The sequence below is a fragment of the Anopheles coustani genome, chromosome 3 (genome assembly GCF_943734705.1).
Source record: "Anopheles coustani chromosome 3, idAnoCousDA_361_x.2, whole genome shotgun sequence".
Classification (NCBI taxonomy): Eukaryota; Metazoa; Arthropoda; class Insecta; order Diptera; family Culicidae; genus Anopheles; species Anopheles coustani.
The window spans coordinates 96,261,928-96,277,134 of record NC_071288.1 but is presented as its reverse complement, the minus strand read 5'-3'; the positions used below and the strand labels follow the sequence as shown (position 1 = coordinate 96,277,134).

Genomic DNA, 15,207 nt, shown 5'->3' with positions numbered 1-15,207 from the left:
GCGTCTTGCGAGTGCATAATAAACAGCCGGCGCGCGCTGTGGTGGCCAGTCCCCCGCTGGTGTCGGTTGTGTGTGTTTTCCTCTTCGAACGTCTTTTCCTTTTTCCTCTTCCGCTCGCTGCGGCTCTCGAGAAACATACCGGGATTCCTCGGTTCGGCTCGGATGCGCCACGCAGTGCCCGAGCACGCGGCCCGTTTTTATTACGAGTGTGTGTGCGTGTGTGTGTGGGGGTGTAGTAGGTGTGAATGAGTGCGTCACGGTTCTGTGTGGCATTTTCACGTAGTGAATTTTCTCACGACAAAAAAACAACCCCCCACATGTAGCCGCAGCTAGCAACAAGACGTCATCGTTTCGTCCCGATAAACGAATGCCTACATCATCTCTCTTGATCCGCCTACTATAATCCGCCTACTATTGCAGGAAATATCAAATGAACCCTTAATCCACCAGCATTTCCGATTGGTGAAAAATGTAAAATTTCCCAGCAAGAGGAGTTATTACTATTGTTTTCATTCCCCCTACATTGAATGTGAAATTGTACTAAACTAAATGTAAAGTGCTTGAGCATTTTCTCCTGTTTAAAAAAATCATGTTTCCAATCAAGCTCAATCGATATCAAGTAGAATTGAATACAGTTTTCTACCATTTGCTGGAAAATTATGCCACGAGCCTCCCGAGGCTACGAAGTAAGAGGCTTAAAAGATCATGTTTGGCGCTTCGTTATCGTTGCTACAGTTTGAAGAAACAGGAACACCACACACGGGAAGGACACGCACATGAGGGAGAAGAGTGGCCGGGGATGATTGGGTGATGCTACTTACTCTCCGTCTCTTGGTTGCCAGCTAATTTTAGCGGAATAAAAGTAAAATTTCTTTGCTCGAAAAAGAAACCTCGCTATCGTTCCGTCGAACGAGAAAGGTTTTGTTCTGGCCGGTTTGTCGTGCCGTAGGAAGCGAGCGATAAAATTAAGATGGAAAGGCATTGGGTGTTGGGGGGGGAGGAGAGTGTTTTCATCGCATGGGAACCTTCGCGGTGGAAGGAGGGCTACAGTAATTGCAATTGAGACACAAACATGAGGTGGATTGTTTGCATGAGGCTCGGCTTGGGGGTTGTGCCGGAAGGGAAGGCGATGGAAAGTGTAATGAAACAACGGATGAGATAAATCCAATTGAAAAAGTGGAAAAATCCCTTTCATGAAGCGCAAACAAAGTAATCAAAATAGCAGTTGGGTTGTTTCTTCTAGTTTTCGTGCCGGGCACATTGTTTTCCTCGTTTGAACGAAAGGGCTAACCAAATTGGTGGAAAGTGAAAAAGCTAACGAGTGAAAAGCTGCCAGCGACACTCGTTTGACGATGCACGACTTCTTCTTCGTTTGCTCTCGCAGGATTCACAGCTTGGCGATGCAGAATGTGTAGTGCTTGTGACCTTGGCAACAAAGTGTTCGGGTTTGTCGTGGTTTCGCCGTCGATTCCGTGTCCGTGCCGCCGAGTGTAACGAACCGATTGGCCAGCCCTGTTGCGACCCGCTAGAACTAGAACTCAACCGACGACCGGAACGGAACGGAGGATGCGGCTAAAGATCTCTGGCGACGACTCCTAAAGCAAAAGGAACCCCTAGGATGGTCAGTGCGGATCACGCCGCGGATCTGTCAGTGACCACCAGCCGGATCCCAGCATCTCGACGACCGCTCCTACCCGTGTGCCGTCGCCCCTGCCACCGTCCATCCAACACCACCACCACCACCACTAGCAGCGCCACCGGAGCACCGAGATGAGTGACAAGCTAACCGGTGGACGGTACAACCGTATCAGTCCATCATCGGGCCGGGGGTCCATCATCGCCTACTCGCCACTGCCGAAATCCGAGCAGGACTGTCTGCAGGCTCCAGGGAACAACTGTCTCGCCATCCCGCTGTCCGCCATCCAGACTACGGCGGACCACAACAGCGTCCACCATGGGCCCCATCCGGCCAATCACCTGGGGCACGCCAACTCGTTGCCAGTGGTCGCCGGAGGAGTCGGAGGGCCGGGGGGGATGGTGGGAGGCAAGCTGCCCAATGCGGCCCACGGCATGCTGGCCCACGGTGATGGGCAGAAACATGCCGCGAATCAACACCACGGGAATGGGAACAATGGGAACAACAACGGAAACCACAACTCTAGCGGTAAGTTTTCTACTCTCCTGAGTGGGATTGATAATAGTGTGTACAGTAGTTTGCGTGTGTGTTTGTGTGTAATTTGGTGTGATGGAATGCGAATGATCCTTAGACTTTTAATTCGTCGGTTAAAGGTTTCCTTAAACCAAGAGTGTCGAATGGCATTGATGTTGTTTGAGATTGTTAGTTATGTTTATGTTTGTAGTGGTTTATAATCAAGCTTTAAGCTATATATTTTGCTGCATGATGTTGATTTAGATTAATAAGCATTTTCACATTCAAGTATGAAGCTATTTTCCTACATTTTGTTGTACAAAGTTCAGCCAGCTTTAGCTCTTTTCCTTTCACACCCTTATCAGTTCTCGGCTCATTAGTCCGTTTAGGTAATGGTATTCTTATCGAGACAACTACCGTCAATAAAACAAAATACGCCCATTTGTTTTCAGATCATTTACTGATGATGAGACAATCGTTTACCTTCCAATCGTCCTAACTTTCTGGGGTGTGTTATGAACAAAAAATAAACACTTGAATGATTTTGACGTTAGCAAGTTTCTGTTTTTCCTCTAAATCAAGATATATTAATTTAGTTTTGATATTCGGTGGGACAGAATGTTTGCCATCAGCAACCTTTGCCAGTTGCGCTAGGCTTCAGAAGTAATCTTTATGTGCCTCCTTTGATCCAGTTTTCGAACCAGTTAACCTAACGGCAATATTGGAGCAGCGTTCGTTCGTGCTTGAAAAGTGCTTGTTAAAAATATAACCCAATCTCATTAGCGACCCAATTCGAGAGCCATGGGAACGAGCTCGGTTATTTCAAGCGTTAATTACGCAAGTGATCTTACGATAACGCCAAATAGGAACGATATTTACTGCTACACTTTCGCTCGGAGGGGAAAGGATAAACACACCCGTTCGTTAACGATTCGTTCAAATGAAAACATAAATGTCATCCCTAGGAGCATTAGAACTACGGCCATGTTGTTCGCACCGTCTTAAACTCGGTAAATGTGAATTGTTCTAAGCAGCTTTCGCTTTGGCATACGTTTGATTGCCCAGTCCGATTGGCAAACAGCTGCATTGCGGTTCGGTCGCTTCGACTGGGAAAGCTGATGCAGTTCTTTTACTCTGCCTCATCCCAAAACCCAAGCCCGATTCCGATCGGGAAAGCATGAGTAACGGGCATGCGATTCGATTTGAGTCGGAGATCAAATGATTGGCCAACTGGCGCAATCATCGTTCGACATCTTTTCACTTTGCCTGTCCTGTCTGCAACTTCGTGCAATTCGTTCTATAGATTGCAATCGCAAAAGGGAAAATCGATGCGATGTTTTGTAGTCGTTATCAAAATCAATTTCCCACTCTTGTTGCCCTATTTTTTATCCTCTTAGAAAGTGTTTCCCTCCATACGTATGGGAAACCCCTAGAAATCCTGGAAAAGCGCAACTTGATCAAATGTTGAAAAGATATGCATTTCCATTTTTTTCCTTTAGCATAATTTCGTGGCTCTTTTTTCTTCCTTTCGAGAAGACGAAGATATATTGAGGAATCGAAATGAGATTTTACGCACGTCGAAATACCAAGGACGTGTAAATCATGATGCCTTGTAACGGGACGAATGGGCAATTGGTTTTGGGGGGGGGGGGCAGAACTGGCATCCACTTCATATGATAGCCCAGCATCACGTCCCGGCCGTTAAGAATGAGTGAGTTTATTATTTCACTGTAGCAACAGAAGCGTCGGCATGCGTTTCAGCATAACAGGCATGTTTTTCTTCCACATTTCTTCCCATCTCAAATTTCCCGGCAGCGTTTGGGAGTGAAGATTGTTGGCCATTGCCGTAAAATACTTTCTAAACAACATCATTCCCAAAAACATCCCTTGGATATCGATATCTCCCTCCAGGAAATTATACTTTAACCGGTTCAACCTTACGCAACCAAAGGGATGCTTTTATTCCTGTGCAGTTTTATCGCCCTTTCCTTAAACATAATGACTTTCGTCATTTACGATAGCGAAGATACCTCCGGCGAAGATGCTCTTTGGCAAAGTTGTTTGCGTGTTATAAACGGAAGCTCACATAACCCTTCCATGATCCTTAGATGAATGGATAATCTGATGCGATGGAAAAGCCTTTTTTCTCCCATTTCCATCGAAAGCGAGGAGCGCATCTTCGGGGCGATTAAACACCATTTCAATGTTTACACACACCACTAACCCCGTGAGACCATTTTCCTGGGTCGATTCCTGCTTAACGGTACTTTTCGTTGTGACGTTGTAAATATTGGCCAACGGCTAATAAATCACCACCATCGTTCCCTTCGAACGAAATGCATCGAAAAGCGTACACGATGTGTGAAGTTCCATGTTCCTACTGCGAACGTCCGGTAATTAATCATTGTCGCCTTAAAATTGGAAAACTCTCACTCCCGTTGCCCGGAAGGAAAGGAAAAAGTTGTAGGGGTTTCCTTTTCCAGATGCCTTCCGTTCCGCTTCGGTAACAAATGGAAATCATTACGAAACGAAGACAGCGACACAACAGGTTGAAGGAAACTTTTCCCTCGGTTAGTTTGCTACCAAAGCTCGACGTGAAAATAATCGCTCAACCAAAACCGAACCAACACAAACGGGACCCCGAGCTCGACTGCGGGAAAACGCACAGCACAATCCGTTTGTGGAACGGATAATTTCGGTTTTCGGATGCGATTATCGTTTCCCTTGTTGCAGCAAGGGGGCAGGCCTCAGGTCAGTTGACGCAGCGGTCGCATTGCAGTATGCTAGATAAGTGGCCAGTTCAAGGAGAAAGACATGGCAGCGTGGTGTGGTGATTTCCTTGCTATTGGAGGAGCAGGAGCACCTACGTCTGAAGCGTTGAGCGCTATTTAACAAGTTGTAGACGGGAGAAAATTAGCATTTCCGGCACAAGTTTGTCGATGGCTGTGCGGGACGGAATCTTCTCAACTTTCGATTCCTCAACTGCAACCAGGTTTTGATTGTTTCACTGATTATAATCTTCTGCTGTTTATTCTACAGAGCGTTGTTAGCCTACTTTTTACTTACTTCTTTCAAACAGTTCATTTAAGCCATTTCTTCATATTTTTTAATATTTATTACGCTCCTACAACTCTTTGTTTACCGAGGAAGCCTTATGTAAACCGTTGAAAACATTTCACCAAATAAAAACGATAAGACGCTGCAGGGGAAAGAATGTCCAGAAAATTAAACGACCAACGACCAACCCGTTGCGTTGCATCAAGGCGCAAAGTTTCTTCTGGTCCGTGCATGCGGCACATTTGGTAGCAAACTTAACTACGGTCGCCCGAAAGTTTCCTCCGGGAATGGCGATTTCCACACCGCCGGAGCGCACAGCCGGGCGCCCGGAATGGAGGTGAAAATAAACTTTTATGTAAATCGTTTATGCCATATTCTTTTCGCTTTCTTTTTTTTCTAAGTAATGCTTGTTCCAAAGCGAAGTATGAAAACATCGTCGAAAAAAATCGTGGACTATCGGTGAGGTCCCAAAATTGCGTCAATGTTGTGGATTGTTGAGTGTTGCCCCTACCGGCATCGGTTTTACCAAAAAGTGGGAGACTTTACACACGAATGTGTCATTTACACGATGATCCTCCTGCCAGAGGGCGTCACGGTCAAATAACGTAAAATTAAAGGAGAACACATTCGGTTGGACTTTTTCAGCGAGAAGAAAAAAAGAAAAACCTTGCTTTCGAGGTGGTGATGGAGGCGCCTGGTAGTTCACTTTCCGAGCAGCGAACACGTGGTCGGTTTGTAAATGTGTGCCCCCCCGACCGAGCCCGACTACATCGGCTTCTTTGCAACAGTTTTTCCCCATCGGGCCGGTCAACGCGAGCGGCCAAATTTACCTCTGACATGGAATCGTAAATTTTCCCACGGAGGTTACACTCCAAGTACAATCACAAAACGTGATCCGAACCGGGTTGGCAAACTGGTGTGAATGACCTCGGCGGTGCCCTTTGCTTTAAGTGCGTTACTTTTCAAGCGATATTGTGTGTGGTGTAGATTTTTTTTATAACATTTCCTTCTGATATTCAAATCAAGGGTTTGGCTATCGAATATTTAATTTGCCGAGAACTCGTTGGCAAATTTAATTGCGGTCTCAAACCGGGACTCATACGACGTTCTGATGAAGGTAAATTTGACTTCCAAATAAATCTTCATCCTTGCTACAAAACACGCAGTCATGTGAACATTCGTAACAAACGTAATGCAATCGTTAGCAAGCGAAGCCAGACTAACGATGATTCGAACCGATGTACACAAAAGGAGCACAAAAAAAAGGATGTTCAACAATCATGATGATGCTTTGAATGGCACAAGAAAAATCCACTCAACAAGATGGCTGGCGGTAAATGGCCGGAGAAGCGGAGATTTCTCCTCGTTTCGTCCGATATGCAAATTTTCCTATAACAGTGTTTCGTTTCTCTTCTTTTTGCACTCGGATTGCTATCACATCCTGCATCCGATGTTGATCTGATCTGATTGCGCTTCGATGAATCAAAATGAATCAAGAAAGGCCTGGGAGGCAATATAAATTGGGTTCTTAAAGAAACACGCCAAAATGGAGGGTTATAAAACGCGCTCCATAATCTATCCATCGCAAGATCGTTTGAAAAGCACCAAAAGTGGATCATTCTCTTCGCTTGAGACAACAATTTTAAACGTTGATTCGTTTGGAAAACTGAATTATCGGATTACTGTTTTGGTCCTGTTCCTGATTTCATTTTGTTTTGCGATAGTTTATCCCATTTTGATTTCCCAGCCACGGGCACGAAAACTTGTTAGATAAGATATCGAAAGTATATTCCACGAGTTTTGGTGACAGCTCTAGCTCAAGATGCCACTCGATGATTACTCTGATACGTCCTTGTTCTTCCAGTCAACTGTGCTGTCTTGAACTTCGTCAGGGTTAAACAACATCGTCCAGCGAACGTCAGGGTAACTGCAGTCTCCATCGTGCATCTTAGTGAAAGCTAAATAAACCATTCGCAAAGATTCGATCGCCTTCAACGCAATCAGAAGTTTACGGACGCTGCCTGGGGGTGAAGATACCGAAACGGTGGTTGTTAGTTTGCTCATTTTATTATGGAAATGCTGACTAACGCCGTTTCGCAGCAAACGATGCAGAACTATAATACGATCGTTTCGGATGGCGGATAGTGTAACTGGTTTGCTTTCCCTGACCCTTTTTCGACCCCCACCCCCCTCCCTCAAACTTACTTTGGAGATGAAATCGGTGAACCAAACTTTCCCAAACAAACCATCATCGATACGAGGCGTCGAGGTGTCTGGAGATGGTAAAGTTCGAACGGCGAACCAACTTTCTGGTCGTAGGTTACTTTAAATATTTTGACAAGAAACACCTACAACTGGTGGGTGAAAATGGAAAGTTGTCTACAGCGTACAAATTCAAAAGCAAACACAGTTACTCGATCCTACACCAAGGTCTGCTCCATTTTCGAGTCATATGTTTCCAATTGGCAGCTTGGTGAGAGTCACGTGTGTTGCACTGCAAGTACGATATTCAAATATTCATTGCACACTGCTCGCGTCCATTGCATTCCAATTTCAAGGAGATGCACTTGCAGATGCAATGCGTTCACAATAATGCACGCAATGGTCGGCGTTTAACGATTACTAATTAACGGAAGCGTTAGTTTTTATTTGTATAACTAACTAAACGCATTTGATTAATTTTCTCTATACATTAAATTTATTGTACAAACATTTATAATTTTCTGTATTTTGTTCCATAGAAACTCTCATTCAAAGCAATGTTTTTTTAACGAAAGGAAACTTTATGTTTTCTTGCTTTGCATTCGTATGAAATAATATTTTATTATACACTCTTTTAGTCATCGAGCAATGAAGAGGAACTGTCTTTATTATTTCTAACCGTGAAACTGCACAAAAGATAAGTATCATCTACTGTCACCCTTATCTATGCAGTTCACTTTTATCGCGTTGGTATTGTTGCTACAATCCAGTCAATATTGCCCCCAACCATGAGCCAACAGTTTTTCCCGAGCTTTTTCACCTCCTCGACGTAAGCTACCTAGATGGCATGTATAGTATTATCTCGATATCTTTACTATGCTTACATACTGCTCAATGTTGTTCTCGTTCACTTTCCCTTGCAACACGGGCACTTGTAATTCACTGGGAACACTGCGGCGGTGGGTGGTGGCACACTGTTCCTTTTTTTTCGTGCTACGTACTTTTCCACCCGCTTTTGTTTGCCAAAACAATATATGAGAAGACAATGCAGCGACTAACACCGACTCCAGCATTCCGACACCTGCTGTGCGACGCTTCATCGATGGAGGCGCCTGGTGGTGGAGAGAACCGTTTTCCCATCCCTCGCTGGCATCGGATCGGTGGAAATAAGTGAGCAATAAAGAAACGTGACGGAGGGCACGAGGAAAGCAAAACAATGTGTCATATAAAACCGTACACCGCCTGTGGATTGCATGACTGTTCGTTGCTAAGCGGGAAGCACCGGCGGTGCACGAAGCGAACTGTTATTGACTTTATTTTATGCACATTTTTTCTCACCTTCACCGGGAGTTTTCCGAACGCTAAACGATAACTTCAATAGCCTTTGGCATTGCCCGACAAAATCACATTAAAGAATGTACCTGCTTGTTACTGTTTTACTCATTGGTTATCCTGGGAAACTCATCCGTTTGCTCCAATGTCTGTGGCTCCAAAGGAACACTGAAACCACTCGATAATGTCCTTTGGCGGCTCTCTACTCCCCATTTAATAGCAGCGCGCATATTGTCTCCATTGTACGGGTAATAACAAAAACCCCATTGCTCGCCATTCAATGCAAATGTAATGAAATATTCATTTAAGACATTTTACGAGCGCTTCCATCGTGACACATCCTTTTTGGGAGTTTCTTTTTATCCCATACCTGCAGCGGTTTTCCTCCATTTTGTGACAACCCGGTGCTGGTGCTGGTAATGATAAAACGATTGACCGAAAGTCTTTCTTTGCGGGGATGTTTCGCACGCTAATGGTTGCTTCGATGCAATTCATGGAGGGAATAAAAGCAAACAGTATTAATTAATTAGCCCTGTCAGACACGCAGACACACAAAGGCTCAGTAGGCTGGTCAGGGCGGAGCAAGCGGTCGTGATTTTTAGGATCACCTAAGCAGGAAAAATCGGCCAACTCGATTCTGGCAGACGGCAGAAAAGGCAGACTTCATTAATCTTCATCCAGCGGCGTAAGATTCTCCGGTGAAGCCCAAAAATGTCCGTCGCGTAATTTGGGCTAGCCGATCGAGGGAATGCCACACCTGATAGCGGGAAATTTTTGCCCTGCCTGGTGAACCGTTTCTGGGAAATTTCAGTGAACGACAGAAGCGCGATGTAAGAGAGTAGATCGTTCGGTGGACGATGAGACGAGAATTAAAGCATAATTTATCACACCACTTCACGTCCGTGTGTCCGAAGATTCATCTTTCTGTTGGTTCATTACTGACTCGTTTTCGCAGTGGAAGTTCATAAGGGCAAGGCTATTTCTCGGATTGAGAAGAAAGAAAAGGAGGAACATACAGGCTGGCCCCGGTTTTCGTCACCAAACGGGACTTTGACAGCGACGAAAACCGAGGACAGCGGACTACAGTTCTTACGTTTATAATACCTACTCAAGACTTGACTGGCACAAAACAAACTTTGGTTGTATACATTCTTCTCGTCTGAGTTTTCAGTGGTTGATATGAAGGTGTTCTTCAAACTAACATATAACAAAGTTTGTATGTTTTATTATCAAATTAATGGCCATCAACCGTTTCATGTTCCGATTTACTTCTTTGGTTTCTATGCCGTGTAGGTTTACAATAATGCATTCAGTGCTTCAATTGGAAGATATTTTTGATTGAGCAAAGTAGTCTGAAGCAGAAAACCTGTACCACTTGTTTATGAGTCCATGTTCGGATCTTCTGTCATACAAAATGCATTGAATCACATGAGTAAAGAACAAAGCACGCTACTATAAACCAGCTTCGAACGATTTGTCAAACGACGAAAACAGAGGCTGACGAAAATCGGTGCCAGCCTGTATATTACGCTGAATAAAAAGAGATAATCATTATCTCAGTGTTCTGTAGTTCTTATATTTAGATAAATGAAACCACTTTTTTAGAACTCTAGTCTAGAACTTTCAATATATTAATAAAGTCCAACATTGAAGTATCGTTAGGAAAAATCGACGGAAGTCTCAGACACTAAGTGACAAAAGCTTATTATCATTCCCTATCGCGAAATCGTATGGCCCGTTTTATTGACTCAACGATGAACGATGGCTTTAATTATGGTTATATGCTGGCAAAGAGCTCGATGGCGTCCAAACGACGCTTTTCCCAGTCGCACTTCCTCATTACTCTTCCCTAATGCTCATTTATGTGGGCGCAATCAAAAAGAAACATCAACCACGGGAACGGCTCCGAAGGAAGGCAAATGAAAATGGAGCTCGGTAATAACCATTGCGTTGTTCGGTAGACTTTGCTTCCCTCCCCCCCGGCAGGCGCTTGGGATATCTTTCAATTAGTGTGTGCTAGCGTGTGCGTCATAAACGAGGCACTATCTCATCTCTCTCCCGATAGGCATCGCCGGGAGCCTTTTCCATCAATCAAGCGCCGGCAAAAGTCGGAAGTGAATATAGTGATCGTCTTTGCCCCTCGTAAGCATTTGCCTATGAGCGATGAATTATTTATCCTGCACCAACAGAGAGGGGTTGTTTTTTTTCGTTCAAGAAGTGAGCTTTCCTTAAATGTGTGAACAGAATGTCGTTTGCGATTTTCCCTTACTCAGAACGATGGTCTTACTAAGTCTCGTTTGACCCGAGTTGAACCGAAGCCCACATGAACCCACGAGAGGTGTCTGTTTCGTGTAGCAATTTTGTTTGTTTCACACTTTCTGCGTTGGCTTTCTTTCTCCCTTTTTCCCGGTCTCATGGGTTGGCTTGGGACTGCGTGTACCAATTAATTACACGACCATTGCGACCTTCCAAACATCGCAAGGAGGCAAACGTGAACGCGAGCGAGCAACCAAGAACCTGCTAATTCAATTTTCCATACCCACCTTCATATTTTTTCCTTTGCTCGGCTCTTCTATCTCACGATGGGGCACATTTTTCCGCTTCTCGGCTGACTTCTTGGGGCATGGAAAAGTGCTTAAAGAAGCGCCTTCCTCTTGAACAACCCACACGATGTTCGCTTTTTTCTCATCGCAAAAGGTTGAACGAACGAACGGCGAGAACCAAGCGGTTTTCCTTGCTTTTGGTCGGGGGGAAAACCTCCACCGAGTGGGAAGGGTGTACTACGGAATTTAGTAGTAATAACAATTACTTCCTCCCCACTAACGATGGGAAACCTCTACTCGAGCTCTAGTTGACCAGAGTTCAAAGTGTTTAAGCAAAAACCTACCAGGACGGTTTTCCGGGAGGGAACTGAAAAAAAAATTTATCATTTAGCGATACCGAGTAGGCCGGAAAGGGTCTTCCACTAACAAGAGCATCTTCGGTACGGTACTAGCGTCCGGAAGTATCAAGTGCACATTATCATTCCTTTCCCAAAGCGAACAAAGCTCGCGTTGTTAGGTATTCCGTCCCGTTTGGGTTCAATTACGGAAACAACTACCGGTTAACCCCTTAACGCCCTCCCCTGGGTGGCCATCCACGTTCCATGGGGTGGATGTAAGTAAGTGAGCGTTCTGTGCACTCACACACACACATCGGAACGTAGCCTTTTGGTCTTGCCGGAAGTTGAATGACACGAACCGGAGGGGCAATGCTTTGTAAGAAAACTAAGTAATGGAAACTCTGCTCCACGGAGATTGCCTGCACGTATGCAGGGCCCTTAGTTCCCCGTGAGGCAAATCGGTCAAATTGCCGAAGGAAATTGTTTTCCTCGCCCGGCATTTCCGGGCTGCGAGCGAACGTGGGTTCTTCCACGTGGGAAAACGGTAGATTATGCTGCGGCAAAAACGAGCCGATGAAGAATGGTTCGCTTGGGAATGAGTGAACGCCCGCCCGAAAGTGTTTTATTTTCCTTCATTTGGTGGTCGAAGCTTCCCATCGTGTTTGTGAACCGTCGTTTGTGGTGACTGTTTGTTTGTGAGGTTTTGTCCCTTTGAGGCATGTGTCCGGAAAATGGTAATGTACCGATGCTAAGCTGTTGGGAAGTACCACAATGTGCCGTTTGCCCTCGTGTAGGTTTGTTTTTATGTTCGACGTGATTTTGTTTAAGCTTTCCACGCAGAAAGACAAATCTTTTGCCATTTGTCTTTATTAGTCTCGGTCGTGCTTAACCCGCAGGATGTTGCTACTATTTAAACCATTGAAGTGAAATTGAATCATACCAGAAATCCCAAAAACTGGATACCAATATAACTTTCCACATTCCACTTTTGAGTTCCCGAAAACCCAAGAAACAACATGATTAAAAACATACAATGTCTCTTAGAGTTCTGTTAAAATATAATTGAAAACTTTATGTAGGCTATCGACTCCAAATTGCAGAACAGAATTTAGCGTTGTTAGAACAAATTCTAACAAAACATCCTATCCAAAAATTGTTTCCTTTTTCATCCAAAAAAGAAATTTATTCCACAACAAACGAACCGATCCTAAGCTTTTCAACTTCGTACTCTTTTATCCGTTGTTCGATTGGATTTTCCAAAAGTTAACACCACTCAATCGCTGTTGATCCGAACGGAACCGAACGGGCCAAATCAGGGTTGGAGAAAATTCTTCGCCGTTCGATAAGGAAGCTTTCAGTGCGGGATTCTCCAATACGAGCAACAAATTGGAAGCTTTATAAACTGTCATGCGGTTTGATTGATGTGTTTTCGTTTCGTGTGTTTCGTTCGAAACACAAAACAACAATGAAGTGGAAATTCTGAAGCATGCTGGTGTTTGTTTGATTGAACAAAAATATAATCCATCCGTGGTGGAAAAGAAATGTTGCACACATTTTCCTCTAGATTTGAATGAAAAATTACTCTCCATGAAATATTTTGCAACAGAAAACTTCTACCAGTCCTGAAAAAAGGACTTCATTTACTTTAACCATGCAAGTCGTTAGAACGTAATTTGAAGAAAACCGAAACTTTGCAAAACAAATGAATAAATATAAACCTTTCAGCAGAAAACTGTCTCTCAATAGCCCATTCCTTAAAGAAAAGGACCTTCACCATCGAACCCTTTTTCTGGGATACCTTTGCAAGACCGTTTTCCATCTCCAGACAAATGAGAAAATTATTTAAAACACCCCGAGTTCGGCCGAAGGTTGCGCTGCAGCAGATAAGACAGTGAGCGATCGTTTCTCCAGGGGGAAACTGTGTTTTCCACAACTTTCCAAAGGACTTTCATTCGCCTGGGGCTGATTCGAAGTCTGTCAATTTTCGTATCCAGGTTTTCCGACCCGAAAATTCAATTCATTGACAAAAGTGAACTCTTTTACACCGAGGAAAATGTGCCAATCTTTAGAACTTGCTCGATCCATCGTTTATAATCGATTTAAAATTTGATTACTTGCGTTCCTCATCGTCTCTTTAACGGTTTAAGACTTCTTTGTTAAATTTTAAAGCTCAACTGAGTGGAGAAAAGGCTCAAAATTGCCGCTATCGGCGTTCACGGTGTTCGAATGAAATCCTACGCCGATATCGTTTGATAAAGAGATTTGTTTCACATTCAACTTGCGCTGGAAAATTGCGTTCAACGAGCGGAAAATAAGAAGCTTGCGGTTCGTGTGCGTTGAATCATAACCGTGAGGTGAACTGAAAGAGGGAAACATCAAACGAACTGGTTGAATAAAGAGTGGCTTTTCTGCCCACAAGTGCGCTCTTTCTTTCTACCATTCCGGTACTAGGAATACGTTATGGTTTCTAGTTTCGTAGGGAAAAAACAAAATGAACCCACCGGGGTTGGCAAAAGAAAAACCTGCTGACCAGGCGAACAGGAAAAACGCCCAAGCGATCGGTAATGATGTTTCGTTCGGACGCATTATCGTCTGCTTTCGGGACGGATGAAGTATCCGTCGACCTTTTCCACTGCCAGACGTCCAATCTTGAGCATCATAAATTTTCCCAAATTGTTAGCACGAACCGATGAGGAAGACAAGATTTTTCCTCCAGAGGAAAGCCTCATCAAACATTTGTCATGACTAAGAACTGAAATGGATTGTGTGAGAAAAATGATTCTAATCGAACAGTTTCCTATGGCTTTGAATGGAAAATTATAATCTTCTTGGATTTGAAAACACACACAATGTGGTTAGTTTGCCACGTCTCGCATCCGATCCATTTTGCAAACGATAATCATCTTAGACTCCCAATATTGTGACACAAAGCAAAACCTTAAAATTTATACGGAAACGAAGTTTTGTAGAACGATCCCGTTTCGTGCACTCGGCGCAAACCGCTTTACTGCCATTGTTGTGCTTTCGTACATCACTATTAATCACGATAATTGCTTTCTCTGCCGCACACTTCACCCCCACTGCCACCAATGAAAGCCAGAAGAAAGACCTCACCACAGAATCGGCGTTTTGTCCCGTCCGGAGCTCAGTTCCGTTTGCTTGCCAAAATCAGACATTATTCCTTTACCCGCGGGACCCGGATTTTCGTCCGTGGGTGGCCTTTTCCGGTTGGGTTGACTCCAACTGAACCAATTTTCTAAGGCGTTATTCTTATCCTCTCTCTTTTTCCCTCACTTCCCACATACCGACATACATACACACATTTCTTTTCTTTATTATTGTGCTAACTCTGTGCTGTGCGAAAATCCGCTGGTGTTGGTCCACAGGGAAAGTTCCCGTTAATGCGCCACCCCCGGGGCTGTGTTTGTGCCTCTTTTTGGCAACAACATGACGGGGAGGTTCGCCGCCCCGCCTCGACCTTGGCTGTGGTTGGATGATGAATGTTACGGGCGCGCTTGAATTATAGACTTTAATGAAGATATTCGCCGCCAGCCCTTCCAATGTACGAACGATTATGGGTTTTCCT

The 15,207-nt window shown here is 44.3% G+C and overlaps 1 protein-coding gene across 1 annotated transcript in view; it reads left to right on the top strand.

Annotated features, from left to right (window-relative positions):
* Positions 1-1,770: 1,770 nt before the first annotated feature.
* Positions 1,771-15,207, top strand: part of LOC131258800 (uncharacterized) — a 42,745-nt gene continuing 29,308 nt past the window's right edge. Inside the window, exon 1 of the mRNA XM_058260182.1 lies at positions 1,771-1,932. Coding sequence (XP_058116165.1) covers positions 1,771-1,932 — 162 coding nt within the window. The remainder of the gene's footprint in view (positions 1,933-15,207) is intronic.